Source organism: Asterias rubens, chromosome 13 (assembly GCF_902459465.1).
Source record: "Asterias rubens chromosome 13, eAstRub1.3, whole genome shotgun sequence".
Taxonomy (NCBI): Eukaryota; Metazoa; Echinodermata; class Asteroidea; order Forcipulatida; family Asteriidae; genus Asterias; species Asterias rubens.
The window spans coordinates 12,195,805-12,219,155 of record NC_047074.1 but is presented as its reverse complement, the minus strand read 5'-3'; the positions used below and the strand labels follow the sequence as shown (position 1 = coordinate 12,219,155).

The following is a 23,351-nucleotide window of genomic DNA, read 5'->3' as shown; positions in this document are numbered from 1 at the left end:
TCTGGTTAACTAAGTAAACTCGCCACTAAGCCGGCCATCCACCGGCTTGATTGAAGTTATAAACCACAAGGGATAAAATGCTCTTATACTGTTGAGTATAAAGAAATAAAAGAATTGAATAAAGCACGATTTGAACCAACTACATTCAGTTTAACGTGAGTTATTTTTTTCTGTTATTTTAACAAGTGTCGAAATGTTTCATAAAACATCAACATGACATAAACAAGTCTAGTCTCTAACATTGGCTCTTTTCATGCGTGCACACCAAAGATCGTATAGCGCCGCTAAGCGGCGCCATCCTACGCGGCGCTATACGATCTTTGGTGTGCACACGACGTACACATTAATGGAACGGAACAGCAGCATGATGAAACGACAGCTGATAATGATGAAGTAAACACCGCAACTACATTACACAATAGAGGGAGATGATTAACAAAATGTTTATTGTAGACACGGAGGAAGTAAAGGCCTGCTCTAGACCGATCCTGATATAAACAGTAAGTAAGAACATCACATCAGCAGAGATCAGGTTTTTCTTGGTCCACTCCATCCAGTCTCCACTCAATCAATTCAATGTTGTGTTCATTATTTTATCATTCAATTTCCATTATTTATAAATAAATCCATCATTCATAAAATCATAATAGATACCGGGCGCCGGTACGATAATAATTAGGATAGGGGAGACGTGATTGCTGATTGATAATGATATAGATTAAGGCTAATGTCCAACATCATAAGGTTTATCGTAATTACCGCCTGACTGATTTTGAAAAAGGCCAAGGGCAAGGGGCTTTGCTTTGTAACCTTATTTATTGGCAGACCGGGGTCGACCCGGGGAAGCTAATCGAACGCACCCATATATAGATTAGCTTCCCCGGGTCGACCCCGGTCTGCCCCTGGAATGTTCGAATAACTTTGATGTTATTCCAGGGGCTCGCCCGGGTCAGCCCCAAGTCCCCTGCTCGTGGAAAAGTTCACTTGGGGCTGGCCCGAGGTGCATGATGTCACCACGAGAGGGTGAGTGATGTTCGATTAGCGATGTCAGGGGCTCACCCGAATAAGTACCGCGGGGTCGACACAGGGAAGCTAATCGAACGCATCCTATGGAGGTACCTCCATCGGCTTCATGGTCCAATGTTGTATTTGTAATCAACTTCAACTTACTTGGGCCATCAGTGGCCGTGGACTGGAGGAATGACTATTTTTCTCTCCATGCTTAGACCATGCTTAGACCATGCTTAGGCCATGCTTAGGCCTAGTTTCACAACCATCGATCACATAGTACCGGTACGGACCATGCTTGGTGACAAAAAACTACAAGGTACAGTTGAGTTAGCAATTACTTAGAAGGTAGGAATATGGTTTGAAACTTTGCATGGTGGCAGCTACTGATTAGTAATGAGTTAAATAATACCACGTAAACATCTTTTAGAATAATTTTTTTTTAGAATTTTGAATTTTGAACATAGTTGAAGGGAATAAATGTATTTTTTATGGCGATTTATAGAGTTTTTATCGAATCAGTTTTCTACCTAGATCATCAAGCATGGCCTCAAACATGGATGATGGTGGTCCCTGCTCTACGGATGATGTTACTCAGCAGGAAGACCCACAACAGAGACAGGAAACAAGACCAAATCAGAACAATGAAGGGGAGGAGACAATTCCAGCCATCGTCATTAAAGAGCCAGACCACAAGAAACAGGGAAGGGTGAAGAAGTTATTCAAAAAGACTGGACCAAAACACCAGAGGTAAAAAACAAAACATTTCTAGCGGACTCTTGACTTAAAGATGCTCAAAATCCCTTGATGATTATAGAATGCACTGTTCAGGGTTCTAGGTCTATTAGTTATTACTCTTTGAGATAAAGCACTTATGGTAAAGTATCTTGCTCAAGGACACATGTGCCTTCACCTTGACTCGAACCCACACTCTGCTGATAAAAAAAAACACCAAAGCTTGTGTCGGGTGCTCTTATCTGCTCTGACTAACACGCCACATGCCAGATAACTATTACTCATCTTTCGGCATAGACTTGCCTCCATGGCCGCATCCTCCTCAAATTGTAAAGAGGGTGCACTCCTGGAGTCGCTGCCATCACCTGGGCCCAATTTCATAGAGCTGTTAAGCACAAATATTTGCTTAGCATGAAATTTATTCCTTGATTTTGCACTTTGCTTGTTACGGGTATCAGCTGTTGTTTGCTTATCCTGAAACTCACGTGGAAATTTGGTTGGTAATCCTGTTTTTATTAAGGAAGAAATTTCATGCTAAGCAAATTTTTGTGCTTAGCAGCTCTATGAAATTGGGCCCTGTTCTCTTCCAATCACCACTATTCTCAGCTCTTGCACACTTCTACCCCTCCACTTTGCCACATTGTCTATCCAACGCAGCTTAAAGGGTGAACTCTGTCGCAACTTGAATTAATCATGTTTAAAATACATTTGTGTTTGTAACAGGTTAAAAGTGAAGTGTCCAATTGATGAGCAAGGCATTCTGTCGAGCATTTGGTTTGCCTGGATGACACCAGTGTTTTATAAAGCTTGGAAAGGCTCTTTAAAGAAAGAAGATCTCTTCAGTTGCTCGCCGTATGACAGCGCTAAGGTTAACAGTGAAAGGTTAGTCTTCCTTCAACACCTCCGAAACACCACACCCCGCACCGTGACACTGTTGGTTCGGAGTCCTAGTCTTCACACTTCGATAAATTAGACACTTAACCATTATTGCTGCAACACTTGATCGTTATTGATGCATCCTTAAGATGGGACATAAACGTGTTGGTCCTGTGTGTTTTGTACTGCATTTAAAAGAACACAGTGCACTTATTGCGCCATACCACCTTGTAAAATTTCTGAAATCAAGGGGAAAAACAAGGGCCTGAAGTATCAATGCTCAATCAACTTGCCTGGACCCTTCGATTCCATTCACCTATTCTGTTCTATCACTCCCATTCTGAAACAACTTCACTGGCTCCCTATCTCTCAACGAATCATCTTCAAGCTGATGCTCATTGTACACAAAGCACTTAATGGGAGGCTCCCACCATATTTCTGAACTACTTCAAGTTTACACTCCATCAAGGAATCTTCGATCAAGTTCCATGCTTCTCCTCAATGAACCCAAGTCTTGACACTCCTGAGGTGACTTGTTTCTTTGTTGTTCAGCTTCTCTTCCATAAAATCCATCAATGAACCTTCCCTCTAAAAGTTTGCATTTTTTAATTTTTGTTTTCCTCCTGTTGAATTGTTATTTTTTTAGGTTGGAGCGCCTATGGGCAGGTGAGCTGAAGCAAAAAGGTACGAAGAAGGCGTCCCTCGCTATGGTGTACTTCAGGTTCCTCGCCAAACGTAGCTTCATAAGTTGTCTCGTCTCGTTCATTGGCCTTTTGTCGTCTTTCTTTGCAGCGGTAAGATTAATCCTCAACTTTGGGTTAAGTCGTTTCTTTTGGGTTTCTTTTTTGTCCGGCATGTTCTAAGCACAGTGGATGATATTGAATGGGCGCAGTACACACTTAAAAGTGTGTACTAAATAGATTCGTTTATCACATGATATCAGACGAGGCTGGCATGGTTTAGCTATCATTTAAAACCACAGCTTGGATGATATTGATTGGTCAGACAGTAGGAGGGTTGACTGTACTATATGGATGCATTCACCATAATTGCATTTTACGATTTTGCGAGATAATGGTGAAAGAAAAAACACCCTTGTCACAAGAAGTTGTGTGCCGCAGATGCTTGATTTCGAAACCTCAAATTCTAAATCTGAGGTCTCTTTAATAGTCATATTGGTGGAAAATTACTTCTTTCTCGAAAACTATGTTACTTCAGAGGGAGCCATTTCTCACAATGTTTTATACTATCAACGTCTCCCCATTACTCGTTACCAAGGAAGGTTTTACGGTAACAAATATTTTAAGTAATTACCAAAAGTGTCCACTTCCTTTAAGATGATAATATTTCAATCCAATCCCCCAGGCGGTGTTTGTTCGACTCCTGATAGAGTACTGCCAGCAGGAAGAGGAGGACCTACAACACGGCCTGCTGCTAGCCGGCGGGATCGTTCTATGTCAGATTCTTGTCACTGCGACGATGGGTGTCAGTTGGTATCTTAATATTCGCACCGGGGGAAGAGTCCGAGCAGCCACTGTCGCCCTGATCTACCACAAGACCATCAGGCTACGCAGCACAAAAGGAATGTCTATTGGAGAAGTAAGTAGGGTCGTGGCTAAATTGGGGACTATAGCCGGAGCGGGCGTCAAGTTTTTTAGTACTAAGCACTAGAGATTAATCTTTTAAAGACACTGGACACAATTGGTAATTGTCAAAGACCAGTCTTCTCACTCGGTGGATCTCAACATATGCATAAAACAACAAACCTGTGAAAGTTTGAGCTCAATTGGTCGTCGAAGTTGCGAGATAATGGATGAAAGAAAAAACACCCTTGTCACACGAAGATGTGTTTCTTTAGATGGTTGATTTCGAATCGAGACCTCAACAAATTCGTGGTAAATTTCTTCTTTCTCAAAAACTACGTCACTTCGAGACCTCAAGTTTAGAATTTGAGGTCTCGAAATCAAGCATCAGAAAACTTCGTGAGACAAGGGTGATTTTTCTTTCATTATTATCTTACAACTTAGACGACTGATTGAGCTCAAATTTTCACGAGTTTGTTATTTTATGCGTATATTGAGATACACCAACTGTGAAGACTAGTCTTTGACAATTACCAATCGCTCAGTTGGTGGAGTGCCATCACGCTAATCCTACTAGTCTAGTCCTATATAATTTTTCTTTTTTCAACCCAAAATTTAATTCTAATCTAGAAAGGTACCCAGTTAATAATTGCATATTAGAGACATAACAATTTGCAACGTCATACAGCACATGATGTGCCTGGTGTATAATCTGAGCTTACTGATTAAACTTTATGGCTTCAAACGTAATTTTATGCACAGTTGACACATTTTTTTGTAAACGAATCTTTAAAAATGCTGGTACTTTTTGCAAATTGGACAACAGCAACCTCCTGGATTTGATTAGTGGCTTATTCATTCATTTTAATGTGTTTCTTTTAGTCTGTTAATAATTTATTGTTCAGCGTGATGTGCCAAATAGAAACGAACTAGTGTTTCGCGTGTTTCCTTTTAAACAAAACACACCATCATTCACATTGCCCGAATTGCATGTAAACTATTCTGTTATTATTTTGCAAAAAACAAATAGTTATTGGCCTGACGTTTCGACCCAAGCAGAGTCTTTCTTGATTTTAGCCTACGTGAAATACTCTGCAAGGGTCGAAACTTCAGGCCATTAACTATTTTTTGCACTTATCGGTCTGTTGGTTGGTTAGTTGTTTGCAACAGCTAATTCTATTTTCTCCGTTATTATTTTAAAACATTTTGTGAAGTTTTGATTTAAATTCCCATCCCATTCCATCCCTTGTGACTCTCCACAGATTGTGAATCTCTGCACGAATGACGGCCAGCGTCTCTTTGACATGTTGCTCTACCTTCCACATGCCTTAGCTGGTCCCCCGCTAGCCCTCATCGCTCTCATATACACAATCTACTTGATCGGCCCGGCAGCACTTTTAGGAACCGGTGTCTTTGTTTTCTTCTTTCCACTGCAGGTACGTTTAACACACAGTACAACCCCCTTTCTCACCGAAGGTCTGTAGCCAGCCTCTGTCTGTTTTACAGATATTTCTATGGTAAATGTTCCACCAGTCTACCAAACCTTGTTCCTCCTGTCAGGGTGTTTGAGCGCGAGACCAGAATTTCTGCTTGTTCTCATCCTTAAACTGCGACTGTGCCAAGATGTAGAACTAAGAGCTACTCCAGTAGCTTTTTCCCTCGTACTGCATCTCCTTGGAATTCGTTTTTCCCTTCATCCTATTATCTTCCATCTTTTAAGAGGAATATCAATTCCTTCCTTCAGCTCTGCATGTCTATGTTTTCTTCCTTGTAGCCCTTTACCTAGAGTGGCTTTTAGCCCTGTTTTGGGCGGACTTGCATAAAAAAAATTAAAAAAACCTGCATCTTAGCCTTGCATATGTGAGCTTCACTTTACAGGAAGGAAGAAAGGAAGACACTTGGGTTTTCTGTACTTTGGAACCCTGTGTACTTTTCATTTTACCATTCACTCAGCCCACCCGGGCCTATTTTCATAAAGCCTGTAAACACAAAACTGTGCTGAATCGTGCTTAGCAGCAATTGGGTACCAACAAATACAGATTCACATTAAACTTGCAAAGGGGTACGGGTTGTGCTTTTATTCCAATGCAGTCATTTCAAATTCTATTCCTGCTTCATTTCCACTCGCTTCAGGCTTTATTCTCCAAAGTCATTGCTCATTACCGCAGTCGCTCCATCGTGGTCACGGACCACCGGGTACGTCTCATGTCTGAAATCATCAGCTGTATCAAACTCATCAAGATGTACGCGTGGGAAGATTCCTTCGCGTCATGTATCACAGGTAAGTGTCAATCATGCCAACCTCGTTCCCAGGTAATAAGTATCAATCATGCCAACCTCGTTCCCAGATAAGTGTCAATCATGCCAACCTCATTCCCAGGTAAGTGTCAGTCATGCCTCTTTCCCAGTTAGTAAGTGTCAATCATGCCAACCTCAATTCCAGCTTAGTGTCAATCATGCCAACCTCGTTCCCAGGTAATAAGTGTAATCATGCCAACGTCGTTCCCAGATAAGTGTCAATCATGCCAACCTCGTTCCTAGGTACTAGGTTAGCGTTAATCATGCCAACGTCGTTCCCAGGTAAGTGTCACTCATGCCAACCTCGTTCCCAGGGCTGTCCTTGCATGGCAACAAAACATCCAAGGTGGAATGTTTTTAGAGGCTGCTTCCCTTTTTTTAATTTGCATTTTTTTTACATTTTTTGTTATGACTTTTTTATGGCCCCGTTGTTGCTGGTCCAATCGGCAGCAAATTGCGTCACAGCACGTTGTAAAAATATGACATGGTGCTATCAGAATTTGGTTTCATGATTCAAATGAAGTCCCACATTTTGCAAGAAATACTGTATGTTACAGCGCCAGGAGCATCACATTATTTTCCCTTCCATTTCTTAGGTATTCGGAACAATGAACGGTCTCTGCTACGAAAAGGTGGTTTCTTTCAGGCTCTATGTCAGGCGCAGACCACACTGATTCCCATCTTATCGACCATCCTCACAATCTGTCTGCACACATTGCTGGGGAATAATATCACTGCTTCACAGGTTAGTAACTACGATTTGGGGTTGAATATTGACTAAAAAGAAATGGAAAAAAACAAAAAACAAAAAAGAAGTCATCCAGACTAGTCCAAAACACTGGACAACACAATTTTTAGACAACGTGGTTCTCTACGACGATAATTAACATAAAGATATTTCCTAGCAGTCAGGCAGTGCTGCGCGTACAATACGAATAGATATAAGAGATGTTAAACTTTCATCGGGGGATGAAGAATATTAATTTTGGTTTTTTACCCATACATGGTTGTGTGTTAGCACTGTATACTCAGTACTTTCCCGAGTTCCTAGGAATAGAGGTTTTGAAGTTCAGTGTGACACAGGAGTTGAAACAAGCAGGTAAAACACTAGTCAGAATACATCAATGTTCCTAAAGTTAAGATGATAAAGGTCAAAGAATTTTAAACAGTTTTACATTATCAAAAAGAGGCCCAGAGTGTTCACAATTGTCAGCTTTAGCAATGACCCGAACTGCCTTTTCTGGAGAGTGAACAGTTTGTTAAATGTTACATTTAGAAGTTGGATTACCCATGAAGTTCAGTAAATAAGATAAGGTAATATAAAAGAGTTTCTGTTTGTTGATATTTTGTACAGGCCTTTAGTTACATCGCAGTGCTGAACTCAATACGCTTTATGATCATCGCGTTGCCCAATGCAATGAAATCGTTGACGGACTGCTTTGTTGCATTTCCAAGGATAAAGGTAAAACTTATTCGCTCTTTTATTTAATTTCATTTATTAATTCTGGTTTGGAAGTGAAGGACTCAAAACAAGGTGAACTTAATCACTGTACTATAGCCAAGAATTCAATGGAGAAAAGACAAGGAAGGACGCTTCAGTTTTAGATGTGGGAGGAAAACCCCAGAGAATTATTCCAGGGAAAACCCACACAGTCAGGTAGGGACTGACAACCTAATCCACATAGTGCCCCCGGTGGGATTCGAACCCCTGGGGTCCTAGAGGTAGAAGGCGAGGCAAGACACAACTACGCCAACTCAACGGTCTTGAAATTGTGTAATCAGTGATGCATGCTATCATTGCTTGCATGTTGTAGATTAGTTTATAATAACAATAACCATATCGAAGTCTTATATAACGCATGTTTCTACCAACAATGTACTCCAGGCGCTTAGTATATACATTTTTAGAAAAAGATAGGTTATTCAAGTTGTGAATTCTAAAACCCAATTACAGACTATGTATTGGTGTACATATTTTTAATTGTTTCAGTGGTTTAGTTTAGCATTTGTTTTTACCCTTAAACCAATGTGTAATAAAGACACTGGACACTATTGGTAATTGTCAAAGACCAGTCTTCTCACTTGGTGTATCTCAACATATGCATAAAGTAACAAACCTGTGAAAATTTGAGCTCAATTGGTCGCTGAAGTTGCCAGATAATAATGAAAGAAAAAACACCCTTGTCACACGAAGTTGTGTGCTTTCAGATGCTTGATTTCGAGACCTCAAATTCTAAATCTGAGGTCTCAAAATCAAATTCGATGAAAACTACTTCTTTCTCGAAAACTACGTCACTTCAGAGGGGGCCATTTCTCACAATGTTTTATACTTTCAGCCTCTCCCCATTACACGTTACAAAGTAAGGTTTTATGCTAATAATTATTTTGGGTAATTACCAATAGTGTCCACTGCCTTTAAGCACTGTATATTTGGTACTTTCCCGAGTTGTTTAGGAAACAAATCCACAGCCACATCACTCAGGTGTGATCCACATTGTGTCTCATGAAAGAAGTTCACTATGGGACCCCCTCATACCCCAAATTCCAAGCCAGGGGAGGACACAATCGGCCAAACCACCAGTCCAGTGGCCGTAGCAGGAAAGAGCGCCACCAACCGACTGGTTGTGCCTCGTTCTGAGGATGACTAGTGAAACTAGTTTAAGGCAGTGGACTTTATTGGTAATTACTCTAAATCCTTATTAGCATAAAACCTTACTTGGTAACGAGTAGTGGGGAGAGGTTGATGGTATCAAACATTGTGAGAAACTGCTCCCTCTGAAGTAACATAGTTTTTGAGAAAGAAGTAATTTTCCACGAATTTGATTTTGAGACCTCGGAATTAGATTCTGAGGTCTCAAAATCAAGCATCTGAAAACACCCTTCGTGTGACAAGGGTGCTTTTTCTTTCATTATTATCTCGCAACTTCGACAACCATTTGAGCTCAAATTTTCACAGGTTTGTTATTTTATGCATATGTTGAGATACACCAAGTGAGAAGACTGGTCTTTGACAATTACCAATAGTGTCTAGTGTCTTTAAACGTAAATGTGTTTCATAGAAAATTCATTTGCTATGTTCACATTGTGTTTGTTTTTTACATATTTTGCTTTACATTTCTCAGTCCCTCCTCCTGATGGATGAGATACAAGAATTCACCAAAAAGCCGACCGACCCGGACATTGCCCTGAGCATGATGAACACAACCTTCGCATGGGATAAAGAGGAATCAACAGGGACATTACCGGCCCCTAAAGCGGACCAGAACGCCCCCGTGGGCGGGACCCAAGAAAGGGTTGAGGAGGACAGGCCGGAGAGGGACCCACTGATGGAGAAAGATGCCGGCTTTACAGAGACTTTGTTCGAACTCAACTTGGACGTACAGAAGGTTTCTAAAAAACTTTGTACTTGATTAGGCTTTTTTATGCTAATAATTATTTTGAGTAACTACCAATAGTGTCCACTGCCTTTAAGTTCCACTACTTAAAGTGAAACCCAAGCTAACCGCCGGTTTCACAATGACTTAAAATCAATATCATCAGCAATGACTCTCAACCCTGTGCTTATGTCTTTGAAATCTCATCTTTCCTTTAAGACTCTTGGTTTCTTTGTTTGCATCTTAGGGTCAGCTCTTAGGTATCTGTGGCAGCATCGGCAGTGGGAAAAGCTCCTTACTCCAGGCCATCTTAAGTCGTATGATCCTTGTCAACGGAGACGTTGCCATCGATGGCTCGTTCGCCTACGTCTCTCAGCAGGCTTGCATCATGAACATGAGCCTACGAGAGAACATCCTACTGGGGGCGGAGTTTGACAAAAGGAGGTACGCCCAGGCTGTCGGTGTCTGTGCGTTGCAGGAGGACTTTGATATTTTGGCAGATGGGGATCAAACTGAAGTAAGCGTTTACAGTCTCCTGACGAAGACTAGCGCAAGCTAGTCGAAAGCGTTGAGAACTCACTCCGCGGTAGTGAAGTTAAAGCTTAAGTAGTCATCCCGGCCGATTTTCTACCTTCTGCCAAGGTAGTAGTACAAAAGCAGGTCAGTTCTTTTCAGAACTGAGAAGTCTCCCGAATTCCGAAAATCTATTCCGTTATAGTAGAATATAAAGCAAGACAAGTTCTTAAAAGAACATAATCTACCCATCAAGCAGACACACACAGGGTGTTACCGCAAACCAAACATACCTCACCATGCAATGCCTCAAATCCCATAAACTTGATACATATTTTCTTTTTTTTTTTTTTTTTTAGATCGGTGAGCGAGGAATCAACATAAGCGGAGGTCAGAAACAGCGAGTCAGCCTCGCGAGGGCAGTATATGCCAATAAAGATATTTATTTATTGGACGATCCCTTATCAGCCGTGGATGCGCATGTCGGCAGGCACATATTTTCAAAGTGTGTCGATACTGCGTTGCGGGAGAAGACGGTGTTGTTTGTGACCCACCAGCTCCAGGTGAGGGTTGATTCTGAATATTATGTTGTCCAAACGATAACTCAAAAAGAATAAGATTAATCTCAGTGTGGCATTGGTGTTTGTCATCACTACACACCCTTGTTTTTTTCATGGCTATTTGTATTTTGTGATACATACATGTACATCTTGACATCAGTTCATTACAGAATGTTGTGCAGACATTAAAAGCAGTTATTCTTGAACGATTTCTCCATCTTAATGTTGCCCAAATGATAACTCAAGAAGCATTTGTGTTTTTCATCACACCATTATTGTTGCTTTTTCATGCCTTTTTTGTTGCTGGGTATTTTACACCAACCTGATTTTGACAATCGAAGTTTGAATTACACCCAAAAAGTTGTGCGCACATACATGTAAAAGCAAATTTCCGTGCACCATTTTCCCCGTCTTTCAGTATCTTAAGATGTGCGACCGGGTAATTCTTATGAAAGATGGTCGAGTCGCAGAAGACGGAACGCACAGGGAGCTCATGGATAACGGTGAGGAGTACTGCAATCTCATCAAGACATTCCATAGCGATACTAGCGACGATAGCGACGACGTTGATCCACAGGACGAAGTGACTGTCAAAAGCCAAGACGGTCTCGGAGGTTGTGATGATGAAAGTGAAAGTTTTGGGGAGAGTGGGAGCGACTGTATGCCGAGCGAGAAGCGATCTACGAAGAAGGAAGTTGACAAAGACACCTTGAAGGGTCAACAAAATAACAGCGAAAATTTGAAAACATCTACTTCAGACCCGATCACACCTAGGATAATTATATCAGGACCAGAGGATAGTCCGGGACAAGACGTTTTTGAGGACAATGCGGGAGGGGATGGTAAATGTGACGATAAGAGGGAACAAACCAACACCAAAATTATTATAGATGAAGACATTGACAAAGACGTTGACAAAATCCAGGATGCTCAAGAAATTCCACAAGTAGAAAAGACTACTGAGGTCACAAACGATGATTCTTATCGCCAAAGTCAAGATTCTAGTCGTCCTCATACACAGCCAATCACTTTCAATCTGCAAAAAGATACGGAATGCGTAGAAATTAAGAAACCTAAGGACGCAGAGATCACTGGTGATTCGGAGGATGAAGATCTTCTTGAGGAGGATAAATCTGGAAGTGCTCCAGGTTCTCCAGTGAGAAAGTCTCTGCCACCTTTGAGGAACTTCATGAGGGGGATCAGTGCGGATGTTGCAGCCTCACTGGCCTGCTCAGAGGAATCAGTATTTTACGATGGTGAGTGTCTGTCGCTTAAAGGTTGAGAGTACTTTTTGTACCACACAAAATCCAAAGTCAAAAGACACGTTTTAAAGCCATTGGACACTTTCGGTAAACAGTATTGTCCAAAGGCCCACACTTCGTGTATCACAACTTATATATAAAATAACAAACCTGTGAAACTTTAGGCTCAATCGATCATCGGAGTCAGGAGAAAATAACGGGAAAACCCACCCTTGTTTCTGCTTGTTTCGCCGTGTCACGACGTGTTTAAAATAAATCCGTAATTCTCGCTATCGAGAATTGATAATTGTTTTAATGTTTTCTCAAAAAGGAAAGCATTTCATGGAATAATATTTCAAGGGAAGTCTTTCACCATTACCTTCTGTAAGTTATTTGTAAATCTGTGAACTTTTATTTTTGTTTCTGTTCCGAAAGTGTATAATGGCTTTAAAGATAATGATGGTAGAAAGATTCCCTTAAAATATAATTGCTGAGGTGCTGTAGTTTTTCGCTGAGGTGCTGTAGTTTTTTGAGACATTAGTAAAACAATTTCCCATGTTGGATGAGAATTATTCTAGCATGTACAGTTGAACAGCTCATTTACACGACTCTCCTGAAAACACTGTTCTGTGATTTTCACTTTTTTTTTCACAAACACTTGGTGACTCATTCACTGTGAGTATGGATTTATGTCATTGCCAAAAACTTGATTTACAAGAGGTACCATACTCCCTTTAAAACTAAATGAACAAAATAGTTAATGACCTTAGTATGTTTTTCGACCCTAGCACAGTCGTCCTCAAAGGCTAAATGACAACAAAACACATAATGAACATACATGATATTAGATGGTCAGACAGTCTATGAGGGTTAGGGTTAGCCTCTAATACAGTATAGTTTTCCCCTTCTTTCTATTTAGGTAAGTTGGTTGAAGATGAAGAGACAGGGGACCGGGGACTCAGCATGGGTACCATCCATGAATACATCCAATCAGCCGGAGGCTACATCGTGGCCCTCGTTATGATCCTATTCTTCATATTTTCTGTTGGGACGGTGGTGCTCTCCAACTGGTGGCTCAGTTTTTGGCTTAATGCTGGCAGTGGGGTAAGTCAACCTGGCTCTCTATCCAGTGTCTATGTGTCATGCCGTCGATTTCACAAAACTCTTCCTAACTTAAGACTAATCTTTGGACTTAGGACGAGTCCCAACCCTACACTGTAGCATGCAGACCTTAAGATTAATCTGAAGTTAGGACGAGTTACTCGTCTTTACTCGAGATAAGACAAGTCCTAACTCTTTGTGAAATCGACCCCGGGTTGAGTGGTCTAGGGCACCAGACTAAAGTTCTGGGCCCAATTTCATGGCTCTGCTTACCGCCGAGTTCTTCCCTTACAATCATTGCTCTTTGATTGCAGGCAAGCGCCGAATTTCTGGGCTAGCTGTGTAAGCGAAGAATGCCTAGTAACATGAATCATTTTTGTTAGATGTGACTACAGTGTAGACTATGCATTCACAGTATGTTTTCTTTTAAAGCAGGCATAGTTTATCTATCATTCAAAACCACAGTGGATGACAGAGAGTCCTTACGTATATGCAGAATGATAAGTTGTGAAGTTTGCTTCATTGGTAATCATTGCCGTGTCTTCCCTTTCTCATTAAAAGAACACCACCATCATTGTTGACAACGAGATGGTTACCAGTGACAGCATCACCGACAATCCCAGACTGCAATACTACCAGCTTGTTTACGGGTCACTTGCTATCACGTTCATGGCTGTTACAATCGTCCGTTGCTTCCTGTACGCCACAGTAAGTCTGGGAACTAGACCCCCTACATGATGGAGAATACGCTTTAATCGGTTTCCACTGGACACCTTTAATATATGTTAAAGACCAGTATTCTCATTTGCATAAAATAAAAAATCTGTGAAAATTTTGACTCAATTAGTCATCAAAGTTGCAGGAGATTAATATGCTGCACGAATTCGTATGCCTGGCTTCTACTACAAATGTTCCGTCCATTTTATTCTTTTTACCAGGTTACTTTAAAAGCGTCGTCCACGCTTCACCGAAAGGTCTTCCATCGAGTAGTCCACAGTCCCATGAGTTTCTTCGACGTTACTCCACTTGGTAGAATACTCAACCGCTTCTCCAACGATCTTGATGAACGTAAGTTGGTTTTGAAAAGATGATGTATCCTGTCCGTAAGTGTTACATTGTTTCACAGTGAGCCTCTACAACTTTATAATAGCTGGCTCTAACGATTCACAGAAACCCATAGGAAATTACACAGGGTACCTCAGCGCTTTACAAGAAACAGTACAGTTAGCAAATCAATTAATGCTATTTTAATGGGAAAGCCATTGATAATGGTCCATAGCAGTCAGCCATTGAACAGGGATGTTTTGAGATGTTTTTTGAAAACTTTCAGGTGACTCAGCTGAACGAATTTGAGATGAGGAAGACGGTTCCAAAGGCACGGGGCATGTGCATAAAGCAGCAGAATGCACCTTTGGAACTGCCAAGAGTGTACTGTCTGAACCAGAGCGAAGGCGTGGTCTTCCGGGATGGTAAATCTTGTGAGATATGTAGGAGTGGTATAGTGAAGACATTTGTATACAATAGTGAGGTTGTTGAAAACAAGTCGTCACCTCAGTCCTAAGCCTACTCGGTCCAATACCAATTCGGTCCCAAGTCATCTTGGAATCCTGTTTTTACATCTTTTATTTGATTTCTTCCAGTGGATATCAATCTTCCCCTCAAGATGGACAACGTCCTCAATAACGGCATCCTCATCTTCTTCAGCTTTCTGACCTTAGCTCTTACCTCAGTCCGCAGCCTACTCGGTCCAATACCAATTCGGTCCCATGTCATCTTGGAATCCTGTTTTAACATCCTTTATTTGATTTCTTCCAGTGGATATCAATCTTCCCCTCAAGATGGACAACGTCCTCAATAACGGCATCCTCATCTTCTTCAGCTTGCTGACCTTAGCTCTGGTCTTTCCCCTCCTTCTCGTTGCCCTGCTCGTGATCTTCTGCTTGTACCTCGTCCTGAACTCGTTCTTCCGGCAGGGCATCCGGGACATCAAGAGGTTCGAGAATGTCGCGCGGTCGCCATGGTTCTCCCACATCATGACGACAGTTCAGAGTCTGTCTACGATTCACGCCTACAGGAAGAATGATGAGTTTATAGAAAGGTGATGATAACTATGGGATGACCCAAACATAGACGTAACCTACTGTTTGTTTATCATGAGTAATATTTTCCTGTAACACTTCAGCAAGCATCCCACCCGCAACCACTCTGCATTGCAAAGCGCCCTCAAAGTTTGACAAGTTTCCGTGGCGCGGTGAGGAGTGAATAATGCTATGTCGAGTAATGTTGCGTGATTTCTAATGGGTTATACCCTTAAGTCGATATTTATCAAAACCCCAGACAGTTTGGCTACTCCTATCGGTGGAGACCTCGTCATGTGGGGGATAATAAACGGTTGATAATGACCAGCTGGAGCTGTTTATAACCGGCTGGCTTCCACATGTCGGGCACGCAAGCTAACGTACGCCAAAATTATCATGCGGAAAGCAATTCATAGCTATTACTATTAGTAACAGCGCGTAATCTATTTCTAAGCGCGCGCGCGTATAAGATAAGTATGAAAGAAAAAACACCCTTGTCACATGTAGTGGTGTGCTTCTAGATGGTTGATTTCGAGACCTCAAATTCTAATCTGAGGTCTCGAAATCAAAACCGTGGAAAATTACTTCTTTCTCGAAAACTACTCCACTTCAGAGGGAGCTGTTTCTCACAATGCTTTATACTACCAACCTCTCCTCATTACTTGTCACCAAGTAAGGTTTTAGGCTAATAATTATTTTAAGTAATTACCAATAGTGTCCACTGCCGTCACGACAATGCACTCATCATACCAATATTTGTATACTATTTCAACCCATTCCAGGCTTCATCACCACTTAGATGACAGTACTAACTTATTAATCCTCTTCTACATTGCTAATCGTTGGTTGGCTGTCCGCTTTGACACGATCACCTTGCTGCTGACGAGTGCTACTGGACTGTTTGCCGTCCTGTCACACGGGATTGTCCCGGCCGCAACTATCGGTTTAGCCATCGTCTACTCCAACCAGGTAGGTAGATTTGTGATAGTTTATAGTGAGCATAAAGGCACTGGACACCTTTGGTGATTTTCGAAGACCAGGGGGCCGATTTCACAAAGGTCTCAAATTGATCGTAACTTCAAATCAATCGTAGTTGCTAAGTAAAGTGTGATGTCACAATACAAATCTCTATGGTGATACTGAAAATTTGTCTTGCGATGAATTTTATTGCTTTGTGAAATCGGCCCCAGTATTCTCATTTGGTGCATGGCTGCTGTATGCGCCGTAGCACCTTGTAAACCCCTCTAAGGTACTAACTATCTTTCTGAAAGTTTGTATATATACTCTGCGCCTTGTTGGTAGATACGTGCGCTATATAAGATATACTATTATTATTGTAATACAAGGGGACTTTGAGGTCATACATGTAGCCTGAGAATGTGTGTGGTGTGTTTTATGTGCACTACCAAACCTAGTACACGGAAACTACAGTAACACTCGAAGGACAAAGCAATTTATGGTAAAGCATCCTGTTTAACTTTATGACATTTTAAATAGTCAATTTGATGTTGTTATTGCAGCTTCTAGGTTTGACACAATACACAGTACGGCTTGCAGCCGAAGTCAATGCTAGATTCACCTCTGTGGAAAGAATAACTTACTACATTAATGTAAGTATAGACGCATTGTACCCATTTGTACCCCAGGGTAGAGAGCTCAATGACACAATTGTCGCGATTGACCAGGACAGGATTCGAACCCACACTCTGTGCGCTTTCACCCCATTTGTACTCCTGGGTAGAGAGAAGCAATTATGATACAGTGCCTTGCTCAAGGACACAAGTGTCAAGATTGACCAGGACAGGATTTGAACCCACACTCTGTGCGCTTTCACCCCATTTGTTCTCCTGGGTAGAGAGAAGCAATTATGATAAAGTGTCTTGCTCATGGACACAAGTGTCACAATTGACCAGGCCAGGATTCGAACCCACACTCTGTCAAATTTCACCCCATTTGTACTCCTGGGTAGAGAGAAGCAATTATGATAAAGTGTCTTGTTCAAGGACACAAGTGTCACGATTGACCAGACAAAGTGTCACGATTCACCCCATTTGTACTCCTGGGTAGAGAGAAGCAATTATGATAAAGTGCCTTGCTCAAGGAAGCAAGTGTCACGATTGACCAGACCAAGTGTCACGATTCACCCCATTTGTACTCCTGGGTAGAGAGAAGCAACTATGATACAGTGCCTTGGGACACAAGTGTCAAGATTGACCAGACCAGGATTCAAACCCACACTCTGTGCGCTTTCACCCCATTTGTACTCCTAGGTGGAGAGAAGCAATTATGATAAAGTGCCTTGCTCAAGGACACAAGTGTCATGACTGACCAGGCCAGGATTCGAACCCACACTCTGTCCACTTTCAACGAGTCCAACAAAAATTATTTTTTCTTTTTCCAGGAGTTAGAACAGGAGGCACCCCAGTCTATTAAGAAGACCAAGCCAGCGCAAATTTGGCCGACCGAGGGGAGGATCGTCGTCAGGAATCTGAAGATGAGGTACAGGAAACATCTTCCCATGGTGCTAAGAGGAATCAATTTCGACATCCACCCCAACGAGAAAGTCGGCATCGTTGGGCGAACAGGGTCTGGTAAGCCTTCTCATCAGCCAATACTCACAAGTGTGTAAACACCTGCAATCGTGGACCCTCCTATGTTCAACTCTTTGTAATAGCAACTGTGGACCCCATCGTATTCCTTTGTGATCGCAACAGCGGACCCATTGTTCATTTTGTTATAGGTCCCCGGTTTGAATGTAGATACAAACCCACACACCTTTGTACGCAGAGTTGTGGGAACTTGCTGTTATTGTCCTATTGAGAAAAGGGAATATTCCCTTTTCTAAAGAATCCTGTTGTGAGGACCCAGTTTTAACTAAGAAAACATTGTGGGACCATTATGTAAGATTCCCCACTGCTCTGTGTATTCCTACCCACCTCACCACACAGCTTCATACTCTGTGGACATTCCTTTGTTCTGTACGAGAAATCCTAGTCCCCTGATGACGGACAGAGTAAATAGTAATAATAACCAGATTTGTATAGTGCCATTCCATCTAGATCATGGCGCTCAGCAACAAAAGGCAATGAAAAACAAATACAATTACAGAGTACCTGGGAGCAGGTAGGTTTTTAAGTGTTTTTTTAATGACGAAACCTTTAGTCCTCCGGTTCTTCTCTGAACAACTATCTCTCAAAAGATATTTATCAATACAATATCAAAGAGTTCTATTGTCCTTCTATTATCCTGCAAGATACTTGCATTTTAGCACAATTGCACTAAGCATCTAAGCATCCTTCAAGCATCCATACAATCACTGAAAAGTTTTTAACAAGCGTAGACGCAAAGTAGTCGCTTTTGGGAGCCAATCAGCGTTGTTTCTTAGTACATCGCTACCAGGGGTTAGTGACGAGAGGTATCGATACGGGGGTCTAGCGCTGTCTATGGTAGGGAGGCTTTTGTAGTTGTTATATATAGTCATTGACGTAAACTGTCTGTTGCTGGATAGTTTTGGGTAAACTTTGGAGGCCCATGGTTTACAGTTCAAAACACTTTGTTGTTAAGACATTTATTCCATTATTGGCAACAACAAACAAAAGCATCAAATGCAATTCAAGCATTATACAGTCTACAGAATTGAAACATAACTATAACATGGCTAAACATACTCCGTCAAGTTATCACCAACTTTAGCGGGGTTCTTGTTTTCATTTCCATAAAGATGAAATAACATGTTAATAATTGTATCTTAAACTTTAGGCAAGTCATCACTAGGAGTTGCAATGTATCGTCTGGTAGAGAAATCCCACGGCAGTATTCTAATTGACGGAGTAGATATTAGTCAGATCGGCTTGTACGACCTTCGCTCTAAGCTCTCCATCATCCCTCAAGATCCCGTCTTGTTTATCGGAACAATCAGGTTTGTCAAAAGATCATGTATCAATAACATTTGCTTGTATTTCGGGTGGTGTCCCAAATTGTGATTTATTCCTAATTTGTTGTATGCAAGTCGCAAGACACACAAGGCCTGAAGGCCACTTCAAGGTGTGGGCTACACCATTATTTTTTTCCAGAGGCCGTAGCCACCTACTCCTAGGGCTGAAACAGGGTTACCCCTTATACAGTCCATACGGATGTAGGCTTGGGTATCATCGATCCGAAGCCTGGCCGGTAGAGCAGAAAGCATTACCTCCCCAACTGGTGGTGGGTGAACTCTTGATTTAGAAATGATGTCACACACAGAAATAACATAAGATTGGTGACATCATTACTATACATGTAAGTTGGACGAGGTAATCCTCTCCAAAGGGTTCTGTCCTTCAATGTTGTCCATAACTCCTCAAAAGATCTAAGTAGGTCAACTGTAACTTTGTAACATTAGAACTCTTTGTTAGTTCTCTGTTGGTAGAGTTCCAACAAACTAATCCGGCGGTCAGTGGTTCAAATCCTGCTCTAGTCAATTTGTCTTTGTTCAACCCAAAGTTATTATATTATGTTTTCAATATAAGTGCACCTCTTTACGATTCATTTTTGTTGTCCTTAGGTATAATTTAGATCCGCAGAATAAGTTCACAGATGAGGAGATCTGGAAGGCACTGGAGAAGACATACATGAAGGAAACGGTATGGAAATGAGTTTGTTTACTTTCATTGTTAAAGACACTGCACACTATAGGTAGTTGTCAAAGACCAGTCTTCTCACTTGGTGTATCTCAACATATGCATAAAATAACCAATCTGTGAAAATTTCAGCTCAATTGGTTGTTGAAGTTGCGAAATAACTACGAAAGAAAAAAACACCTTGGTCATAAGTTGAGTAACTACCAAAGTGTCCACTGCCTTTAATGAGAAACTGAAAAGCCTTATACACACATCGGTGTATACGAGTAAAATTAAAAATTAATATTGTTTATCCCAATTTCAAATTGAACATTCTAGGGCTTTGAAACCTCTGAATAGAATGTGCTCTATAAATGCCAGCTTGTTAAACTGTTATTGATTTCTAACCTGCCACTATTTCATCACATTAATTTTATTTTTTGAAAATATGAATCATTAAACAATTGAATTTTTTTCCCTTTGCTTTGCTTAGATAAGCAACCTTGATCAACAGCTCCAAGCTCCTGTCGTTGAAAATGGGGAGAACTTCTCCGTCGGCGAGAGACAACTGCTGTGCATGGCAAGAGCTCTCCTTAGAAACAGCAAGGTCATTGTTATTACTAATTCGGCATTAAAAACCCATACAAACACTTTGCTTTCACATCAGCTCTCCTCACTGCATTGCAGTACAATTCAAAAAGGGTCACTAAGTTCAACCAAAAAGTTCATACCAGCGCTGATACTTCTACCGTACTCCATAATTGTCGGCTTCTGACTGGCCCTTCTCAAATGATGTATATAAAATGGTTTATAGCATATTCAAGTCTGGAAACATTGGATGTGGGATACCCTTCAGCTTACTTTACTTCCATTTATTTACCCGAGGGCCTTACCATTTCATAGCTGGAGGGGCGTTGTGTTGAAAGAAATCATTGAACAATTATAATTTTTGCATTTATTTTACTTTTTGACCAAAAAGTGTTGATGTTTTTTTTACCAAAAAGGTATTTATTTAGGGAATCAAAGTGTGTTGAATCGGTTTTCAACTAGTGGTTTAAACCTGCCGAGGCCTGATTCTTGATAATTTACCTCGACTTTGTCTCGGTAAAGTTATCATAACCAGGCCTTGTTGGGTTTAAACCACTTAATATATTTTATGGTTCGATACTGAATAACGTTTATATTTCTGATTTTGCAGATTCTAATCCTTGATGAGGCAACGGCTGCCATTGACACCGAGACGGACAGCTTGATTCAGCAAACCATCAAACAAGCGTTCACCAACTGTACCATTCTGACCATCGCTCACAGGCTAAACACCATCCTAGACTCGGACAGGATTATGGTCCTCAGCGCTGGAAAGGTAATCCTCAGAACCAAACTCACATGACACTTCCATAAGACAAAACTTCTGACGCAAATCGATTCAAAAAATGCTTCCATTTCTTTTTTTTTGGAGGGATCCCCATGAAAACATGATTTGTGCAAAAATAACAAACAAAGAAACCTAATAACATGACATCATCAGGCCAGTGAGTAAGATTGTCATCAGCTTAAACTCGGGATATTCTTTTGGTAATTGTCAAAGACCGGCATTCTCACTTAATATCGAAGTCTTATGTAGCGCACGTATCTACCAAACAAGGTACTCAAGGCGCGGAGTATATACAAACTTTCAGAAAGGTAGGTTATTGCAGTGATGGATTCTGAGACCCAGTTATTTAGCACCTTATATAAGGGTTTACAAGGTGCTACGGCACATTAAGCAGCCACAACCAGGAACACTGGGGCGAACCCCTTCTCTTTTCGATAAGTGCACTGGGTTCTTTTACATTCGTTACACAACACATGGGACCAACGGCTTTACGTCCCAAGCAATGGGAGCAATGGTAAAGTGTCTTGCTTAAGGACACAAGTGTCACGGCTGGGGATTCGAACCCACACTCTGCTGATCAGCCACGACACTTCCACGACACTTCCACTTGGTGTATCCCCACACATACATGTATGCATTAAATAACAAAAATCTGTGAGAATTTAGGTTCAATTGGTTCAAAGGTCAATCGAAGTGGCAAACAAATAATGAAAGAATAAACAAAAGATAGAATTGTGTACTTCCAGATGCCTGAAAAAAAATGCTTCATTTAAAGCCTTGCTCAGATTAATTTGAATTTTATTTTTTTAATTACCTCTTTCTCTTCAAGACACATTGGTAATATTATTAAAGACCAGTCTTCTAACTTTGTGTATCTGATCATGCGTAAAATAACAATTCTGTGAAAATTTGAGCTCAATTGGTCGTCGAAGTTGCGAGATAATAATAATAATAATAATAATAATAATAATGGAAATTTATATAGCGCCTATCCATGTAAACATGCTCCTGGGCGCTGAACAATTAAAAGAAAACATGTTAAAATCCATACAATTAAAACACCCAATAGAAAATACAGTAAACATGTAATAAATGCAGAATTTGTACACAACAATCAATGATTAAAAACCACTGAGAATAAACCCTAGTTAAAAAAACTGGAATTGCTACAGAGAATACAAAAATATATGTACATGTACTTGTACTTATTGGTTTAAAAAAGCACGCTTAAAAAGATTTGTCTTAAGGCCAGCCTTGAAGGTATCAACATTACTGGCTTCCCTAAGTTGCTTAGGAAGCTGGTTCCACAGTTCAGGGCCAATTACAGAGAACATCCTATCACCTGCAGAAACCAGCTTCGCTCTGGGGCGGATCAACAGAGTAACATCACTAGCAGAACGAGTAGATCTAACAACAGAAAAAACACCCTTGTCACACAAAGTTGTGTGCTTTCAGATCAGATGCTTGATTTCGAGACCTCAAATTCTTAACCTGAGGTCTTGAAATCAAATTCGTGGAAAATTACTTCTTTCTCGAAAACTACGTCACTTCAGAGGGAGCCGTTTCTCACAATGATTTATAATATCAAATCAACCTCTCCCCGTTACTCATTACCATGTAAGGTTTGATGCTAACGATTATTTTGAGTAACTACCAATTGTGTCCACTGCCTTTAAACTACATTACTTCAAAGGGGGTCGTCTCAATCTTGTTTGGTGCGATATATTAAAGTAAATTTTTCTTGTTTATGCTTTTTGTAGATTGTTGAGTTTGATTCACCATCAGCATTGCTTGGCAACCCCTGCTCGTATTTTAGCTTAATGATGTCGACCGTTGGTGACAAGATAATCAAGTAGAGACATTCTTAAAGACGAGCTCCACGGTCAAATTTGTTGAGAATTTGTAATTTTCCCCTCCGACTTTCATCATAGTAATATTAAATATAATAATATCAAAGTCTTATAGCGCACATATCGAAGTCTTATAGCGCACATATCTACCAGCAAAGTAC

The 23,351-nt window shown here is 40.9% G+C and overlaps 1 protein-coding gene across 1 annotated transcript; it reads left to right on the top strand.

Moving 5' to 3' along the window:
• Window positions 1-358: 358 nt before the first annotated feature.
• On the top strand, window positions 359-23,351 carry LOC117298460 (multidrug resistance-associated protein 5-like). Its single transcript, XM_033781730.1, has 25 exons — window positions 359-500; window positions 1,543-1,758; window positions 2,467-2,625; window positions 3,266-3,413; window positions 3,985-4,218; window positions 5,465-5,638; window positions 6,336-6,483; window positions 7,097-7,245; window positions 7,855-7,962; window positions 9,623-9,886; window positions 10,122-10,391; window positions 10,747-10,950; window positions 11,366-12,203; window positions 13,108-13,292; window positions 13,851-13,997; window positions 14,228-14,357; window positions 15,105-15,387; window positions 16,150-16,336; window positions 16,888-16,977; window positions 17,769-17,958; window positions 19,127-19,286; window positions 19,911-19,989; window positions 20,459-20,572; window positions 21,164-21,328; window positions 23,101-23,351. Exons 2-25 carry the CDS (start codon window positions 1,553-1,555, stop codon window positions 23,194-23,196), a joined length of 4,728 nt encoding a protein of 1,575 aa, XP_033637621.1. The 5' UTR covers window positions 359-500; window positions 1,543-1,552; the 3' UTR covers window positions 23,197-23,351.